The sequence below is a fragment of the Panthera leo genome, chromosome D3 (assembly GCF_018350215.1).
Source record: "Panthera leo isolate Ple1 chromosome D3, P.leo_Ple1_pat1.1, whole genome shotgun sequence".
Taxonomy (NCBI): domain Eukaryota; kingdom Metazoa; phylum Chordata; class Mammalia; order Carnivora; family Felidae; genus Panthera; species Panthera leo.
In genome coordinates, this window is record NC_056690.1 from 26,642,821 (window position 1) to 26,661,974 (window position 19,154).

The window sequence follows — 19,154 nt, forward strand, 5'->3', positions numbered from 1 at the left end:
TTCGGGAAATGTGTGTTAGAAAGTAGCCAGTTTCTGAGGACTGCTTTTCTCATTCTCAAAAATATTTAAAAAAAAATAAATTAAAAAAAAGGAGATGAAACCTTGGGCTGATAAGAGATGCCATCATTCTTATGACAAGATTAGACCTAATAATAAGAGAAGAGAGTCTTTACCAGGATGCCGAAAGACAAGAGCATGTGGGAAGCACATTCTGTAGGAGACTTGTATTTTTTACTACTATTTCTGTGGGTCAGTCACTGCTTAAAATACCCTTTCTTAACTAAATAAACACATCCTTATATGAATGGGAAAAAAGAGAATTAAACCTCGAACTGTTTACGAAACCGGGTACGGGGGGATGAATTCTTCTTACGTTAAAGCTGTAAGGGAGACATCTGTTAGTGGCGCATTACCCGTGGGAGTGTGCTCCGGGATAAAGTATTTTCTCACGAAGTTAAGCCAGAGGAAGTTTTTATTTAAAAAAAAAGGGGGGGGGGGGAAGAATTAAGAGGATACTCACATGGATGTTTAATTCTACGTTTTTCCACTGGCAAAATCGGGTGAACTTGTCACTAAAAAAAGAATATAATAATGGTCACTGAAGAGCCACGTGTCACAGGAGTCGGGTTGACCGGGCAATGTTAACAGACAACCTCGGACGGAACACCTGTGTTGCTTCCTGACCAGAGGCATGTTTTCTTCCAACATGTTTCTCGCAAAGCATTTATTTTATGTTTCAGCTTTATTTTACGATTCAGGTGAAAGACGGCGTGTTCCCCTTAAACTGTGGTTACTGCGTCTTTATCTGAATCGGCACCGTCCAAGAGAAGGCCTAACGTGAGCCACGCTGGTAGTTTAATCTGAATACCGTTACCTTCTTGAACCCCAGTACAGCAAAAAAACTATCGTTTCAACACGTAATCGGTATAAAATTAGTAGCGAGGCATTCTACAACCTAGTTCCTACATTTGGTTTTGAAACTTAAGTGTGTATTTTGCACCTGGAGCCCATATCCATTCACACTCGTCACACCGGTCGTTTCAAGTGCTCAGGAGTCACACGTGGCTAGTGGCTACCATACCCGACCATGCCGCTCTAAGCGACAAGAAAATTAGTATTTGTAAGGAATTCTAAGAACAGCAGACACCCCCTGGGGCTTTTCATGTGCAAGGCCCTGGTCGATGAAGATGCCCATTCCGCAGCACGGGAGACCCAGGCGTGGCCAAGGTCACACAGTGAGAGGAGTGGTGGGGCCAGACCTGAAGCCAGACCCAGCACTGTTGCTCCAAAGACACAGATGCTGTAGGAGAAAAAGCCCCTCAGGCTAGAATCGCAAGATCCGCTAAGTCCTACTGAGCCGATTTGCTCCCACAATTTACTCAACTGCGTGATGAATAGATTTTTCTTCCAGGAAGTAAGAAAAATACCTATCCCCACACCTATTTTAATACAGACATGATTTTCATTAATTAATGAGCAACGCCGTCTAAGGGGTTTGTTTTAAAACATTTTTTCAAATGAATTGCATTCTTGATTGAAAGCTCAAAGGCAAAGAATATTCTTGGTGACTGCTGGATTTCACGTAGCCCCTGGCACAATTCCTTACACAGGCACAGTATCCAGGGTTCTCTGAATGCATGAATGAATGAATGAATGAATGAGAGAGAGAAAGAGAGAGAGAAAGGGAGAGGTGGGGGGAGGGAGAGAGTACTTACGAAATGCATGGTATAGGAATTATCAGCACTGTAACAGAATGCCTTAAGGCATCTAAATATCCCAGTTTCCTGGGGGTTTCATTTAATATGCCTTCTTAGGATCTTTTAAAAATATTGCTGAGGCTAATATAATCACGTTGAAAATCAAAAGCAGAAGAACTCTTTACAATTCTGAGGCATCTTTTGTCAATGAATCTAAAATGAAGCTTACAGAGTGTTTCACTGATCTCCCTATCATCTCTGTGAGGTTAGTCAAATTATATTTGGAGAGTTTCTGAGAGTTATTTCAAACGTTTTGGTTTTTTTAAAGCATGATGAGTCCAACCAGCAAACCTACTCCCTTCCCTCATGGACTCTAGAACTCAGAGCTGGCAACAGGGGCCGGTGATCTGGAGATTTACAAAATTTACAAGATTTACAAACTTGCGAACCAGCTGGGGAAGATTAACAACCTGGGAGAGAACCATCCTGCTGACCAAGAGAAGAGGGAACCAAATCCCAACACATACCCTGCCCTAAAAGAACACACCCCCCCAAAAAAAGGAACACCCTCAAACTCACATTTTGCCCTTGAGGTATGGGTTTGCTGTAACAAGCTCTTCTTTAGGAAGTACAGATAGCCCCCAGGGTGTCCGGGGTCAGTCATGTGTCCATGGAGGTTCTTTGAGTGCTATTTTTGGTCAATACCTAAAGCTGGAATCAGGCACTTCCTGACAGAAGAGGAACTAGGGCTGAGGACAGAGCAGAGCCTGGGCAACAGAGGGCTCCTGACAGCCAGCGCCCTTGCAGATGACATATGGCCACCCCAGAGGGAAGAGCAGAGGTTAAAGATACAAAAACAACCGGGGTGCAGTGCGGGCAGGGTGTAGGCTAAGCATTTTTAACCCCAATCTGTGACTCGGGCTTAAGACTGCTGGGCAATTGAAGTTCACTGCCTGACGGAAGCTCACATCCCAGACTCAGCCCCGCCTGGAACTTAGCCCTGGGGCCCTGCCTGCTTCAAGTGAAGGCACAGACCGGCCAAGGCACTGCTGAAGATTTCCTCATTATTACCAGGCTGCAGTGCAGGCCCTTGAGAGACCGCCTTCACCGTGAGACCCTCGGGGAGTGTGGCCAGTCCCGCTGAGGCCGAAGGCTACAAGGTTCTATTTATGGAGTGCCCACGCTTTTCAAAACCCAAACACGAAACTCTAGGTCTGACAATGGAGTTTTTACATTCTCATTTGAGACTGTGGTCACATAAAAAGAACCCAGGGCGGTGTAAAAATGAAGAAATTCGCTTTTAAAAAGCATTTACATGATACGGTGAATAGTTTCAGAAAAGATGATTTCAGAAAATCCAGTACACGTGCTGGCCTAAAGCGCAAACAGCTGGGGTGTGTCTGTGTGTGTGTGTGTGTGTGTGTGTGTGTGCGCGTGTGTGTAAATGCAAACAGCTGGTGTGTGTGTGTGTGGGGGGGGGGGGGGTTGCACTAAGAGCCAAAGGCTCGACCAGCGGGGAGAAAAGTGACAGGCAGGCTGGCCTGGTGGCTCATGAAACAACCTAAGAGCAAAGAGCTACAGGACGCCCCCCCCCTCCGAGTTTTATGCCCATCCCTGTTTTTCCCCTCTGCCCCAAGGATCACTTAAAAGCTCTCAGCCGACCCAAGAGTGGGAAAGGTCAGATTTTCGAACCAACGGAGATGGAGACAGCGCGGGCAGGCCTCCCGCTGAAACCCAGCCAGCCTAGCCCCTCGGTGTGAACTACTTGCTTTCTAGCAAAGTCTCTGCTCCTGCTCAGAGAAGTGTAATAATCATTTGTATGCATATTCGCTTCCCCCAAGTACTGACTCTACTCCAGGATAAAATTGTCTCTTGAACTCTAGTGGAATCACACCACCACGTTTTTTGTTTTGTTTTGTTTTGTTTAATTACTTTAGTTCAGAGACTATGGGGAGGGGGGGAGCAAAAAACCGCCGTGAAGAAGCATTTGTTTTTAAAGGGCAATTATGGAACAGCTGCGGGGCTGCTCCAGCCCTGAGACACAATCATCATGTCGATTGTCGAGAAATTAGCCGAGTCTGTGGAGAGGAGCACGGTCTGTGCGAATGCAGATTCGGTTTCAGAAAAGCCCCAATTCCAGCGGTGCCTGTTCACAGAGGAATACTCGAAATCCTGCTGTTTGCCCGACTGCTGGGTGCCTGAAAGGGCACTTTTGCAGGCAGCACTGAATGCGTTCAGGGTTTTGTAGGACAAGCACACACGTATAGTCTGAGTCACTCAAAGGGAACATATTTAGCAGGGATCGTAATAACGTATATGAGCACAGACGTCTGCCTGGACCCTTCAGTTCCATCACATGAGGAATCAAGTGCAGGCCTGATCCACTTTCGGGGGCAGGATCTCAAAGTGCAAACCAAGGAATGAGGTTAACAGAACAGGGCTTGCATTAGCAAAGGTGACCCAATAAGCTACTTTTAATGTTGTGGTTCCATAGTCTATTTAAACTTTAGACCATTTTGAAGCTAAAGAGATTCAAAATGAAGAGACATTAAGATATGTGAATCCTAAATAATACTTTAAACTACTGAGGTAACAGTCTAAGGCTAAGCCTGGCACATAGTACGTGCTCAGTTAAGTACTTGTCAAATGAACAAATCTGCACACATTTTAATAAGGACAGAGCTCACTGGGTAAAAGGAGATACACCTATACAAGATTTTATATATATATATTAACGTGTTAAAATAACGTCCTAGCAAGTATCCCCCCCAGAAATGTCAGGCATATACGTGAAGTTTCATACCTTTCCATAAATTTTTGGAAAATGTTGCCTCGAAGACTTTCACAAATTTCTTCTATGTAGGGCTGGAAAGGATGGAAAAGAAATTCCACACTGCATAAATAGGAACCCATAACACAAACTGATGAGACTCGGACTGGTGGGAGTTCCCACTCTTCCACTTGCCCTTGTCGGTGCTTGTCCCGTTTTCAATAACAGATTCATCACCGTGATTATTTACTTAACAGTTATCTGCACTATTCAACTGCTCGTTCCGGGAAGGTAAGGACAGGTCTGTCCTGTTTGCCACCGAATCCTTACGGCCTGGCATGGTTCCTGGAAAGTCACAGAGGCTTCCCGGGTGACCAGAGTTGGTTTTCCGGGTGTGTGACCCATGCAGCCCCATCGGGCTGACACCCAAAAGGGCCCACTGCGTGGTTTGGGGCCCTGCTATCGCCATCTTGAAATTCTTAATTTCTGACCAAGGGGCCCATGTCTTTCATGCTGCACTGGTCTCTGGAAGTTACACAGCACATTTCGTTAATTAATAAGTGTTGCTACTCAGCATCGATACTGAGTTTTAAAGACTAAAAGCTAATGGATCCATGGAGTAAATGGGTTTTTTGTAATTAGCTCTTTTACTTATTGACTTTCTACCTCACATAATCATAGAGATAAAGACAACCATGGGGAAGAGTTAATCCCTCTCCTCATTTTGCACATACGGAGGCTGGGGCACTGCGGGCAGGTGCTATCCCATGGTCTCTGAGCAAATTCATGGCTAGACCAAGATTAAGGGCTCCTGGCTCATTTGTGCAGTGCATGTCCCTTTACAGAGAACAATCTGCAGGGGACCCTTGTATAACAGGAGTCTGAACCACACAGGTCCACTTATACATTGATTTCTTACAGTACAATATTGTAAATGCATTTTCCTTATAATTTTCTTAATGTTTTCTTTTCTCTAGCTTATTATAAAAATACAGAATAGAATATATATAACATACAAAGTAGGCGTTAATCAACTGTTTATGTGACCAGTAAGACTCCTGGTCAATAACAGGCCATCAGTAAAGTTTGAGGGTGGGAATCAAACGTTATAAGTGGATTTTCGACTACAGGGGGTCAGTGCCCCTATTCCCTATGTAGTTCAAGGGTCAGCTGTATGTATTTTGAAGTACTTTTGCCTTACCTGGAAAAGAGTGGATGTCACTTGTTTCTTGGATAGGTGACTTTGTACATGTTCTACAGCTTGCTTTGAGAACGGCTTTTTTGTTAAGAAAAAAAAATCAGAAAACAGTTATTTTTTTTCCACAAATATAAAACATAAACCTATGTTACACAATACCACAACATATAATTTAACACAATTACTAGGCAGGAACCTATGGTAGTTATGTTGACATGCATTCTTTAGAAATCAGTTGGATATTTATGGGCAATCCAAACAGATGCTTGTCCCTCTGAGCTTCTAGAATTCTTAGATGCCGTGTCGAGAAGGATGATGAGCATGGGGCACCTGACCGACATATCTAGTCCCACAAGAAATTTAAGATTAACTGTGATGTAAAAAAAAAAGTGTAAAGAAGCTTACGATCACTTTATTAAATGCATATATCCCTTAATTAGCTAATAATGAGGGTCCTGAGAACATACAAATTCTACTAGATAAGACCAAACAAATGCGTGAAAATACACGTAAGAGTTAAACGTCAGGACTACAAAGCTAATCCAGGGTGGTAGAGGGCTGGAGGTTAAGGGAAGTCTTGCCGTGACCATGGCAGAGGGGAACTGGCTCTGGAAGAATAAAGCCTACACCAACAAGAAGTACACATTCTATTCTCCCCCCAAACTTCCAATTACATCTTCTTTAATAATGCACCCTAAGAAGGAAAGCTTCACACGCACGTTATACTGGCAAAAAACCTGAATTGCTGAGCTACATGACAACTAATTTCCGAGGCATCCCCACAGAACATCCGGCATCTTCCAAGGTTCAGCCATTCTCTGGCAAGGTAGCAAGGCACAGAGCATCGACCGTTTAGCTCCAGCTCAGGATTCCTGTCTACTATGGGGCGCCTGGGTGGCTCAGTTGGTTAAGCCCACTGGCTCTTGATTTGGGCTCGGGTCATGATGCCGTGGTTTGTGAGTTCGAGCCCCATATCGGGCTCTGCGCTGACAGCACGGAGGCTGCTTGGGATTCTCTCTCTCTCTCTCCCTCTCTCTGCCCCTCCCCTGTTCGCGCATGCTCTCTCTCTCTCAAAATAAATAAATAAACATTAAAAAACAAAAAGAAATGCATGCCACAAGAGGTGCCACCTTTAGCCACAGTTATTCACATGTCAGTTAAGACAGTGAATGGCACAATAAATACAGAGGCACCAAAATAAACCATGATCCTGGCCAGTGCCGTCTGCTGGAACTTTCTGCAATGGCGGCAATGGTGTGAACCTGTGCTGTCCAATACTGGAGCCGCCAGCCACGTGTGGCTATTGAGCACTTGAATGTGGCTCATGAGGCACTGAGAAGTTAAATTTTTAACTCCATTGGATTTTAATGGAGTTTACACAGCCACCTGTGGCTCCTGTACTGGACACAGCAGGCCAGAACCATGGGGCCACTCCTTTAGAAAACTCTCTCGGAGACATTACATGGTAAAAAAAAAAAAAAAAATTTAACATTTATTCATTTTTTGAGAGACAGAGAGACAGTACGAGCAGGGGAGGGACAGAGAGAGAGGGAGACACAGAATCCGAAGCAGGCTCCCGGCCCCGAGCCGTCAGCACAGAGCCCGACGCCGGGCTCGAACTCACCAACAGCGAGATCGTGACCTAAGCTGAAGTCGGACGCTTAACCGACTGAACCACCCAGGCGGCCCATGTGATAAATTTTTATTACTAATTATTCCACTCACTCCTGGTGGAATAGTTTCCTAAGAACCTAGTTTATCGCAATGACCGAATGGATTATTTATCTGATTTACACTGGGGGGGGGGGGGGGGGGGATATTTCCACTGTCTATTTAGCTATTAATAAAATTAACGTAATAATTATGCTCTTCCTCATGAATCCACAGAAGCCATTTAAAATTTATGTTGATCAATATTTGATTAGCCTAATTATTTAAAGGAGAGCCACACTAACAACAACAAAGCTTAATTTCCTTTAGAAAGTCTAGAACTGAGACCAGCCCTTTCTTCCGCTGAGCTGAAGGAGCTGTCAATGTTATTTGCCTCGTTCTTCTTCGCCGTGAAAGATCTGCTTTCGGAAATACACTCGGAGGAGACAAAGCAACAGCTCTGTATCAGGGTTACCAGGAGACAAATGACAGAAGAGAAGAGACAGGTCCCGTCCCCGGGGACTCCTGTTCGATTTTTAAACTTCTTCCTCCCATTTGGGTTTCTCTCTGGGAACTCTGCAAGCTGTCCCCTACCCATCCTGGAGGAACAGGACACAAAGAAAGACTTACATGCGAACAAGACAGCAGCTCCTTCATGATGTACTTGTCATAAATTTGCCGGCTCCTGAAAAGGCGGTCTTCTTCATTCTCAAGCTTCTCGTATTCTTTTATCTAGATTTTTCAAAGTGAGCATGGTTAGGTACGTCTTCCCAGAAAACTCGCTTTATTAAAAGATATTACTTGCCCGGGAAAAACCACTTCCACAGGAGATTAAGGCAAATTGCTGAACCCGCTACTCCACCAGAAACAACCACTTCTAATGTTAGAAGAATGAAGTTGGGATCATTTAAATGCAACTTGAAACATACAAATGAGTTTTTTCCTATGATGAACCCCATCACTTAAATTTAGAAGCACAATATCAGGAAACAAATATTGCCATGGTTACAATTATCTTACAATATACCAGCCCGGGACCATTCATCCTTGCCAATTCTCCTTTCCAGAGCAAAACCCATTTAAATCTGGCTGTAATTCAGTTCTAAGACTTATGACGGGGGTCGTTCTCACTCAGCTACGGCATTACAAAACAAAAGAAAAAATATATATATATGTATTGTCACAATTCCTGCAGAGATTTTTTTTAAAAAACCAATTGAATGTTTTAGAAAGGCATTGACCCACAGAAGCAAGCATTGGTTTTTCAGGTTTGAGCCTCAGCCGCACAATAAAGTGTTAACAGACAGGTGCCTTCAAACAGTCTATACAGGGAAGCTAATCGGAATGGTAAGGATAGGCCAAATAATAAAAATATGCTTTAGAAACACTTGCCTTATGTCGAAAATGGCCCCAATCACTCCAATCTGATAACAGAAGCTCCTGCATCAGAGGAGTTGCTTTTATTTATTTACAGAAATACTTCTAATCCAAAAGACAGGGAACGAGAGCACAAATGAAATACGGAGTTAGCAGGAAGACTGCAGCAAAGATCTTCAATATAATCATTAATTGCTATGTATGACTTACTTTTGGGAACAAAGCGTTTTCAACAGACAGACAGTTGTTTACATGGACCTTTCACAGTATCTGAGAGTTCTTTATTCCGGGATGACAGAACAGAAATGAAAGTTACCTTTTTACAGGATAGGCTGGGTTAGATAATTTTGAAATCAAAACCAGTAAATCCTAGGAGAATTTCCGATAAAGACGGGGCACAGCTGGCAGGGAGTGGGTGTGTGTGTGAAATACCGAGGTCCCGGATGAGGGCCAGCTGGTTGACACCCAGAGAAATGACTGGGGTCATCTTATTATCCTGAAATACCACCAGTGTTACAACGAGGTGGCTGGGATTCACAAGTCTGTGACTGCCAGGGCTTAGAATGGAGTCTTGTTGGAACAGACAATAAAGTCTCCCTTGAAGGAAGGTGGACTGGGGTAGGTTATACCCCCACCCAACCAGAAAAGACTGTTCGAATGAAGCAGCAACCCAGCAATGTTGGCGTAGCCAAAGAATCCGGGCTTAACAACTGTGAGTCAGTTCAGAAAAACAAGTCTAAGGAGTTCAAATACCATACTGGATGCAAATATGGCAGCTGTGAGGCAACGGAAACCAGACACCAAAATCCGAAGTAGAGTCAGAAAACAAACAGAGGATCTGGCTTGGTTGATTACTTTTGTTGTTGTAATATTAGGTAGGTCCATAGGTCAGTGCAGAATTCTGGGATAGAAGAGGTTCACGGAAACATTTCTGCCTAAACAAGTAAATGAACTCAAGAAATTATAAGCCTTCATGGAATTATTATCCTAGATAACTAATGTAATGAAATATAAGTCTATGCTCCTGGGGGCCTCAAAAGCAAGTTGACACCTGTTTAAACAAATGCTGATGCCATGGGAAGTTTTCCATGAACTGTAGCAATCCGACCACATGGAACATTCTTGTTTCTTGGGCAAATGATATGCTGAACCACAATACTAGCTTTATTAAGAGCTTGTAGCTCATGAACTCCCAACCTGAACAACAGAAAAGGTAACTCTCAGTAGGCAAAGTAAGAGCCTCAAGTGTCTGTGGCTATAATCCAAAATTCACTTTCTATTATCAGGAGGACCACTAACTAGAAAACATGCAGTCAACTATCTGTCAATCTAGCCAGGATGATCTTATTGTAGCCTATGCATGGAAAATGCCACACCTCTAACTGGGGCAGTTAGGTTGACCAGGTAACCTGAGCAGGCAGAGGCCTGAGTTGAAGGTGAAAAGTCTCCCCTTGCGCAGGCAAGAAGTGTGGTGGTCATCGATGACGAACGTTCACTGATCGTGTGGTCCCGTTCTGCCTGGGTGCTTACAAAGTTCATGGCTGAACACGCAGCCTCAATAACCAGAACCCTAAGGGCAAGCAACTTCTGGTCCCCAGCTCCACTTTCTTACTACCATTCCGTTGAGATGGCCTTGTAAAGCCACTGATGGCTTCCGCAACAACTACACATTCTATACTATACTATACGCTCACCTTCGTGAGGGATCAAAAGTACAAACATAACCGGGAAGGAGCACCAAACAGAAGCTGGCAAGTAGGAGAGGATATTCTCAAAAATAAACAGCGAGAGAGAGGGAGCTCCAAAATTCTGTGTGTAAAAACTGCCAAGATCTCTGTTGGACCCTATAATGACCTGCGAGCATGGCAGGTCCAAAGCAGTCCAGATAAGGCTACAAGAATTGGACAAGATTCGGCTATTACTCATAAGACAGAGCTTTTGAAAACTGAGTTCAAGTTAATTGCTAAAACAAAAAATCACTACCCTTTCAAGAAGCGTACAGAATTTAGAGTACATATCTATAATATATCAATCCCAATGTACAAAACACAGTCCAAAACTATCCTACACATCGGGAAACCTGGGTGGCTCAGTCGGTTGAGTGACTATTGATTTTGGCTCAGGTCATGATCTGAGGGTTGGGGGATTGAGCCCCATGGTGGGCTCCACGCTGGGTGTGGAGTCTGCTTAGGATTCTCTCTCTCTTTCCCTCTGCCCCTCTCCCCAATTCATGCTCTCTCTCTCTCTCTCTCTCGAAAATAAAGAAAGTAAAATAAAAATAAGAAAACAAATTATTCTACATACCAAGAAACAGGAAAATGTGGCCCACACACTCTAAGAGAACAGACCATAAATGAAGACCATTCTGAGATTACTCTGGTGTCGGAATTATCAGACAAGGATTTGATGCAGGTTTATAACTATGCTTCAAAGATGTAACAGAAAATATACATATAATGAATAAAAAAATAGGAAATAGCAGAAGAAACATATTAACTATGGGAAAAACCAAATGGCAATTTTAAGACTAAAAAACACATTTGAAATAAAACCTTCAATGGATGGACATAACAGAGATGTCAAAAGAGTTGATGAATTTGAAGAAAGATCCATAGAAATTACCCCCACAGAAAGAAAAAATATTTGGGGAAAAACACTGAATAGGGCAGCAGTGATATTCAGTATAATATCCAAAAATCAAATATACATATAGTTGGAATCCCAGAAAGAGGGGAAAGAGAGCTTGAGGTAGAAAAAATGCTTTAAGGGGTGCCAGGGTAACACAGTCAGTTAAGCATCCAACTTCTTTTGTTAGTTTATTTATTTTTGAGAGAGAGAGAGAGACAGAGAGACAGAGAGAGACAGAGTGCAAGCAGGGGAGGGGCAGAGAGAGAGGGAGACACAGAATCTGAAGCAGGCTCCAGGCTCCGAGCTGTCGGCACAGAGCCCGACGCAGGGCTCGAACTCAGACTGTGAGATCGTGACCTAAGCTGAAGTCGGATGCTCAACCAGTTGAGCCACCCAAGCACCCCAAGTATCCGGCTCTTGAGCTCAGCTCAGGTCTTGATCTTAGGGTTGTGAGTTCAAACCCCATGTTGGGCTCTGCCCTGGGCATGGAGACTACGTAAAAAAAATGCTTTAAGAGTAATGGTCCAAATTTTACCAGATTTGATGAAAGATAATAAATTTACAGATTTCAAGAAAGTCAGCAAACTCTACAAAGGATAAACAAAATATCTAAAATTACTCCATTAAAATACAGATTGTCAGAAATGGGGGAGGGGGTGCTGAGCAAGATATTTTTATATTTGTCTCAATGAAACACACTTAATATATAAAAACACTGGTTGGAAGTAGAAGGGGAAAGATGTATCATGAAAACAGGAAGCATAAAGAGACTGAATGGCTACATTAATATCCAGTGAAGTCATCTATAAGACCAAGACTATGACCGGCAATGAGGAGGGACATTTCATAGGAAAACACATAACATCATAAACACATATGCACCTAATAACAGAGCTTCAAAATACATTTTAAAAATGACGAGAAAAAGAATAGACAATTCTACAGAGTTGGGAGATTTTTATCACCCTTCTCTCAGCAACTGATAGAACAACTAGATCTAAAATCAGGAAAGAGGGGCACTGGGGTGGCTCACTCAGTTAAGTGTCCGACTCCATTTCAGCTCAGGTCATGATCTCATGGGTACATGAGTTCAAGCCCTGAGTCTGGCTCTGTGCTGATAGCTTGGGATTCTCTCTCTCTGCCTCTCCCCTGCTCGTGCTCTCTCTCCCTCTCAAAATAAATAAATAAACTTAAAAAAAAATAATTTAAAAACTCAGTAAAGATGCAGAAGGTCTGTCCTATCAACCCCCTTAATGTTAATTGATATTTAGAGAATATTCAGTTAACACTCCCATCTTAAATTTTCCATGGGCTTTAGAATAAAATCTGAATTTGTTACTCTGGCCCCCAACCCCATCTCCCTCCTCAACCTCATCTTATCTCACACTACCCCACTCTTCTAATCCACTATGAACATACCATGGTGGTCTAATTTCAGTTCCTCAAACATGCCAAGTTCTTTCCCACCACATGAGGGGCTATGTCTTAGCCCCGTTTAGCCTAAAATGCTCTCTCTCCTCCCCCTGCTCCCATCTCCAAAAGACTAGCCTCCTTGTCAATCAAATCTCAGTTTCCATGCCCACTCTTCAAAGAGTCAGTCTTTCACCCATCAGTGTAAAGTGGCCCCCAAGTCACAGTACCTCACATTCAGTTCTGAGTCTGTTCTGAGTCACTGCATAGCAGTTATTACTTCCTGATACATTTCCTGTTATTTATTGCTTGTTTATTGTCTGTTTCTCTCGACCAGAATAGAAGCTCAAGGGGGAGCAAGGGCTTTGTCTTGCTCATCCAAGCAATGCCTGGCACTGGCGGCTGACGTATACTGGTTGAATGAAGAAAAGTCTACGGATTAACTTTGCCTCTGATCTTATATTTATTCTCTGTTCTCCATAATTTATTTCTAAATCTAGGTATATTTACATATTTTAATAAGCTGCCTCCAAATCTCACTGGAACAAGGAAGCAGAACCAACACACTGAGCAGTAACTATGCGTCAGGCAATGTTCTAGTGTCCTGCAGTCACAGACAGGCACTGCCACCGCCCTAAATCTTAGCTGAGGACACCCAGGTAGGTAAGCTAGAAATCGACTGCCCAAGTTTACATAGTCAGAAACTGGTGGAGTCTAAAGCCAAACTTAGGTGGGCTGAATTTAGAGCTGGCGCTCTCAACCACTAAGTTACAGCCTCCCGTAAACAGCATGTTACAGATACGGTTTAGAAAGCAACTGTCCATCCAGCAACTTATCTGAGCCTCACAATCAGCCTGTGAAGCAGCAGGTGATGATCGGTAACCTCGTTTCACAGATGAGGTAACTGAAGCTCAAATATGAAGCATCCATACTGTGTGCTCCTCAAGTACAGGAACAGTGTACCCTTCACATTTATAAGCTCCAGGTCTGAAACGTAGATGCTTCAGAGATGGCTCAACGACTGGCCCCACATCCCACAGCAAGTGAGAGGCGCAGCTATACCTAGAGCCTTGCTAGGCCTTCTATGAGTCAGATACAGATGACGATGAATGCCAATTACACACGCAGAACAAGCAGGCATAGATTAAGTATCACAGAGCATTACAGACAACAAATGACATGGGAATCGAAGATGTAAGCAATCATGGAAGATGGGGCTAGCTGTCCAGAGAGACTTGTTAGCAAATACGTAAAGTGAGCTAGACTTTAACAGAAGCTAGGGAAGGCAAGCAGCATTCTAGGCTGGAGGAAGGACATAAGTAAAGAAAAAAAAGAATGCGCTCTATGGTTAGTGGAAGTTCTACATAAGAAGGTAGTGAAAGATAAAGACAGAGAGGTAGGAAGGTAAGTAATAACTAATATAGAGATATGTGAATGTCAGGATAAGTTATGAGGCCTTAAACATGCTGGAAATGGATAGCCACGAAAAGTCTGGGGACCCAAGAAAATGGAAGTACAACATATAAAATATACATTGCAAGATATCTGACAAAAAAGAGTCTTCTAGGGATTGGGGTCATACAACGGCCTCCAGAAATCATCAGACTGATAAAACCAAGGGCACAGAGAGGAATTATTGATAACCTCAGTGCTTAAAGGCTGTACTAATTTAGAAACCTCTATTAGAAGCCCCATGACTGGATGGTATCTTCAATAAAAGAATATAGAGCAAGCTCCTGAGGAGCTTTGAAGAGTTATCCTCCAAAGCGATCATCTGGTAAGTTAGATCCATTGTGCACCAAACAAGAAGACAGGAGTGAAGAGCTGGAAGCACACCAACCAGAGAAATTCCAATGTTTAAAAGCTCAAATTGAAACACATCTGCAGTACTCACCGCCATACTGGCAAGAAGTGCTCAAGAAGTAACCCAAGTAGACTGCCCACGTTCAACCTCGCAAAAGTTATGTGTTAAAGATCTCCCTGTATTTGACAAGGTGATTTAGTACTTGCTGAAACTGGAGAGGTGAGGCTTTTAAGAACAGAAAAAGAAATCTCTGACAGATGATGCTGTGATACTCATCCAGATTAGAATTCAGATTAAAATAACAAAAGTTACAGCATAGTGAGTAATATCCTTCTGATTTGCCTTATTTTTTTATATGATGCTAAATGTACATCATCATTTGACCATTCTCCCTGGAAATACATTAATATAATTTTTAAAATATCAAGTTATCAAGTATATATATAAAAAAATTTCAAGCTTTATATATGATCCAGGAAGAAAAGAATATTCCTCCAATTTTCAAACTTGTACAAAGATTACAAAGGAGTCCTAAAATGCTTGAGGATAGGATACATATGTCCTTTTTAATATATATTTTAATTTAAAATATTTCCTATTACTGTTCTAATTTCTTCTTTGACTCATAAATTACTTACAAATGTATTCACTTCCAAGAAGTCAAGGATTTCTTAGTAAACTCTGTTATTAAATTTGAGTTTAATTCCACTGCGGTCAGAAAACACTCAGAACAATTTTGATCTGGAAATCTGCAGGAGTTTTCTTTAGGGCCCAGCAAATAATTTCTTTTGATAAATCTTCCATGTGTACTTTAAAGAAGGCAAATTCTATTTCCGCTGGGTGCTTCATTCTATATACGTCACTTAGGTCAAGTTTATTCATCCCTTTATTAAGATCTTCTATATCCTTACTAATTTTTTGTCTGTCTGTTCTATAAACTCTTGAGGAGTGTATGCTAACATCTCTCACTAAGAATGTAGACTTGTCTTATTTTAGGTCTGTCAATTTTGGCTTTATATATTTTGAAGTTAGCATTATTTGTACCCAAGAAGTTTAAGATCGTAATCCTGACCCCTTTATCGTTAGGAAATAATCTCTAGCTCCAAGTAGCATTTACCAAATATTTGGCCTGTACCAGCTTTGCTTTGGTTGGTATTTGTATCTGTGCGTCCCCTTCCATCCTTCTGTTTCTAGTACATTTGTAAGCAGTATATAATAAAGTTCCGGTTATTTATCCAGGAAGGCAAACTTAGACTTTTACTTGGGAGTATTTAGTCCATTTACATTAAATGTAATTACTTATGCAGACGGATTTATGGCTACCATCTTATTCTTTGTTTTCAATTTGACCTATCTAGTTTATGTCCTTCTTTTATTCCTTTTTCCCTTTTTTATGAATCCACTATTGTCTTATTCCATTTTCTCTCTTTCAACTTGTTAGATATATACTTTTTATTCTTATAAGAGCTGTCTTAGAGATTACAATATGTATTCTTAACTGATTACCAGTCAATGCAAATTATTACTTTTACTATCCACCCACCTTCCAATAATCCTAGGATCTTAAAACACTTTAACTTCTTTAACCCCTCTCTTGCTTTTTGTGCTATCATATATTTTAGTTTTATATATATTTTAAAATCTAAAAGCTCTATTATTTTGCCTGGTTAACATTCATTTATATTTTACATAGATGTCACCCTTCATGATGACCTCATTCCTTCCTGAATTTCCATCTGGGATTATTTTCCTTCTGCCGGAAGTATCTCTTTTTAGTATTTGTTGCAATGCAGGTCCAGGGCTGACAAAATTCCCTTAGTTTTTCTCTGAAAATATCTTTATTTCACCCTCATTTTGAAGGAAATTTTTGCTGGGAATAGAATTCTAGGTTTTCTTTTTTTTTTCTTTCATTACTTAGATGGGCACTTCACTGCCTGGTTTTTTGTTGTGCTGTTTTAATCATTTGTTTTAAGATGTCACAGTCTATTATTTATTGCTCTTTTAAAAATAATGTGTCTTTTTCCACCCTCTGGTTGCTTCTAAGAGTTTCCCCTTGTCACAGGTTTCCATGTGTTACATTGATGTGCAAAGATAGGTTTCCTTTGTAGCCCTTCTGCTCAGGGTTCTAAGTACCTTGAATCTGTAAGTAGCTGCCTTTCAACATTTTGTAAACCTCTCAGTATTATCTCTTCAAATATTGTTTCTGCCCCATCCCCTCTCTCTTCTCCTTCTGGGATTACAATTCTACATATGTTAGACCTTTTAACCATGTCCCACATGTCTTTAATGTCCTTATCTTTTTCTTTTCTATATTCTTTCTTTTCTGTGTTTTAGTGTGAGATTATCTACAGACCTGCCAACCTGCTATTGATTCCAGTTATTAGGTTCTAATTTCAAATATTCTAGAATATTATATCCTACATATTATGTATTCTACATAATATTCTAGAATATGGATTCTACACAACATTTTAGAATATTCTACATATTGTGTATTCTACATAACATTCTAGAATATGTATTCTACATAATATTCTAGAATGTTCCACATATTATGTATTCTACCTAATACTCTAGAATATTTGAAATTAGATGTTCTAGAATATCCATTTCGTTCTTCATAATAAATTGATCTGAGATTCACTATTCCTCCATTTTTTCTTCTTTTCCTCTATTGTCTTAAACATGTTATTTAGTTATTTTTTAAGTACTTGTTAGCTCAGTATCTGAGAAGACTCACTATCTGAGTCTCCTGTCAGTCTGCTTCTATTACTTTCTGGGTCATATGATCTTGTATCTTAGATGTTCAATAATTTTTTACTGTGCGCTGAATACTGTAGGGTCTCTCTATATTATCTTCCACCTGCAAAAACAGGACACAGAGGGTTCCACGTGTACTCTGTTACACAGGTGGGGAGAGGACTCATCACCCAATATGGGATGGGGCTGGGCTGGGTCTCCATTTTTGTAGGACCCCGTCACCTCTGGTTTGCCCCTATTCCCAAGGCATGGCTCTCCATGGAGTTCAGTGAGAAGTCTTTGTCAGCACTAGATTCAGTCCTGCCCATACAAAGTTTTCAGATAGGTCTTTGGCCTCCTGTCCCACCCGGCCTCAAACCTTGACATAAATCTCGACAGGGAGAGTAATCACATGTTTGGGGCTCCTCCAGTCTCATTTGTTTGTTATTCTAGCCCCAGAAACCTCTTTTGGCTTCTCTGTCTCCCAGAAGCAGCCGTCTGCCTGGGGCCAAACCTGGACCATCAGACAAGAGTCTGGAAATCAGTGGCTGCCCCACGTGATAAGTAGCTACAGATCTTTAGTGTCAGTCGACCGCTCCCTATAGGGTTTTCATCTCTTGCCGGTTCTGTTTTCAGACTCCTGCTACCGCAGGTCCATATTTCAATACAGCGCCATAAGGCTGTGGGAGATTTCAGTGAGGCTTCCAGAAGCTCCTGGCCTATCTCTTCAGCTGCCTTCCCAATGTCTTACTGGGAAAACCAGCTGTGTGTCCAAGGCTCCCCTTTCCTACCACGTCTCCCAATCTGTCACTCCAGCCATGTGTGACCGGAAGATGTTGCTACTTTCTCTTTCACTCAGTAGCAGCCCTCTGCCTCAGCTTACGTTTCCAGAGTCGGTAAGTTTCTGCAGAAAATCAAATCACTGATGATCCTCAGCATCCCTCTCAATAGTAATCCCTCCTCTAGAATTTTAGTCCGACTGTTCCTAAGTGCTCCCGGAGCACTCCAGCGCCCTTAAAAATAGGATGTTCATAGATGTCATCAGTATCTATAATCAACTACATATTATACTTTGTACTACTAATTACAGTCAATGAACTTCTTCATATTTGTAAGACACTTAGTAGTCTCAATATTTTCCAAAGTACAGTCTAAATATGCTTTTAAGATAAAAGCATCAGTAAAACAGTTACTTCTTACCTCTTCATAAAACTTCACCTGAGGTACAGCTTCATTAATTTCATTCAAACAAAAATCTTTAAATAGCAAGAAACCTAAAGGAAAAGAATAAAAAATTTCAGGGTGGGCAATATGTTGAATTTTTACCCCACAGGGTGTTTTCAAAGTAATATGTTTGTACCTCAACCTCTTTCTCCCCTACCTTCAAAAATAATAATAAAGACTTCAAAGGGCTAATTACCCCCTAGAAGGAAATACTCTGGGTAAGGTAAGAGTACCACACCCCTGGCTCCTTGCTTTGGGGTTCCTTCTCTACTGGCAACCCCCCTCCCACTTTTAAAAACTGCATGATAAACAGAGCCAGGGATCAATGCTCCTCGGGGCTACTGGTCTCTACAGCAAACAGAAGAATCACCCAAGAAATACGAGCTATGGGCATGGTGTAAGTGTTGGTAAGAGTCTTCATAAAGCTAATAAATACCACACCCACGGAAATAGGACCGAACTCTCCTAAAAGGCTTTCAAGACCTTCCCACCAGCCTTTCCTCTTACACTTACTACCTCAAAGTCCTTCAAAATCCCCAAATACCTTGTGCCAAAGCAGACTACCCACTCCCAGATCGTGCTCTGCTCCTTCATAGCTCCAAGCCTCACCTTTAAGCCATCAGCCCCTTAAGAGTGGAATACCACCTCTGTTACAGA

The 19,154-nt window shown here is 41.8% G+C and overlaps 1 protein-coding gene across 2 annotated transcripts in view; it reads right to left on the minus strand.

Annotated features, from left to right (window-relative positions):
- Window positions 1-19,154, minus strand: part of GRK3 (G protein-coupled receptor kinase 3) — a 126,834-nt gene that overhangs the window by 46,860 nt on the left and 60,820 nt on the right. For both annotated transcript variants that reach the window (XM_042911674.1, XM_042911673.1), the window contains exons 3-7: window positions 18,474-18,547; window positions 7,946-8,047; window positions 5,669-5,743; window positions 4,501-4,562; window positions 521-572 (exon numbers count right to left, since the gene is read on the minus strand). In XM_042911674.1, coding sequence (XP_042767608.1) covers window positions 521-572; window positions 4,501-4,562; window positions 5,669-5,743; window positions 7,946-8,047; window positions 18,474-18,547 — 365 coding nt within the window. The remainder of the gene's footprint in view (window positions 1-520; window positions 573-4,500; window positions 4,563-5,668; window positions 5,744-7,945; window positions 8,048-18,473; window positions 18,548-19,154) is intronic.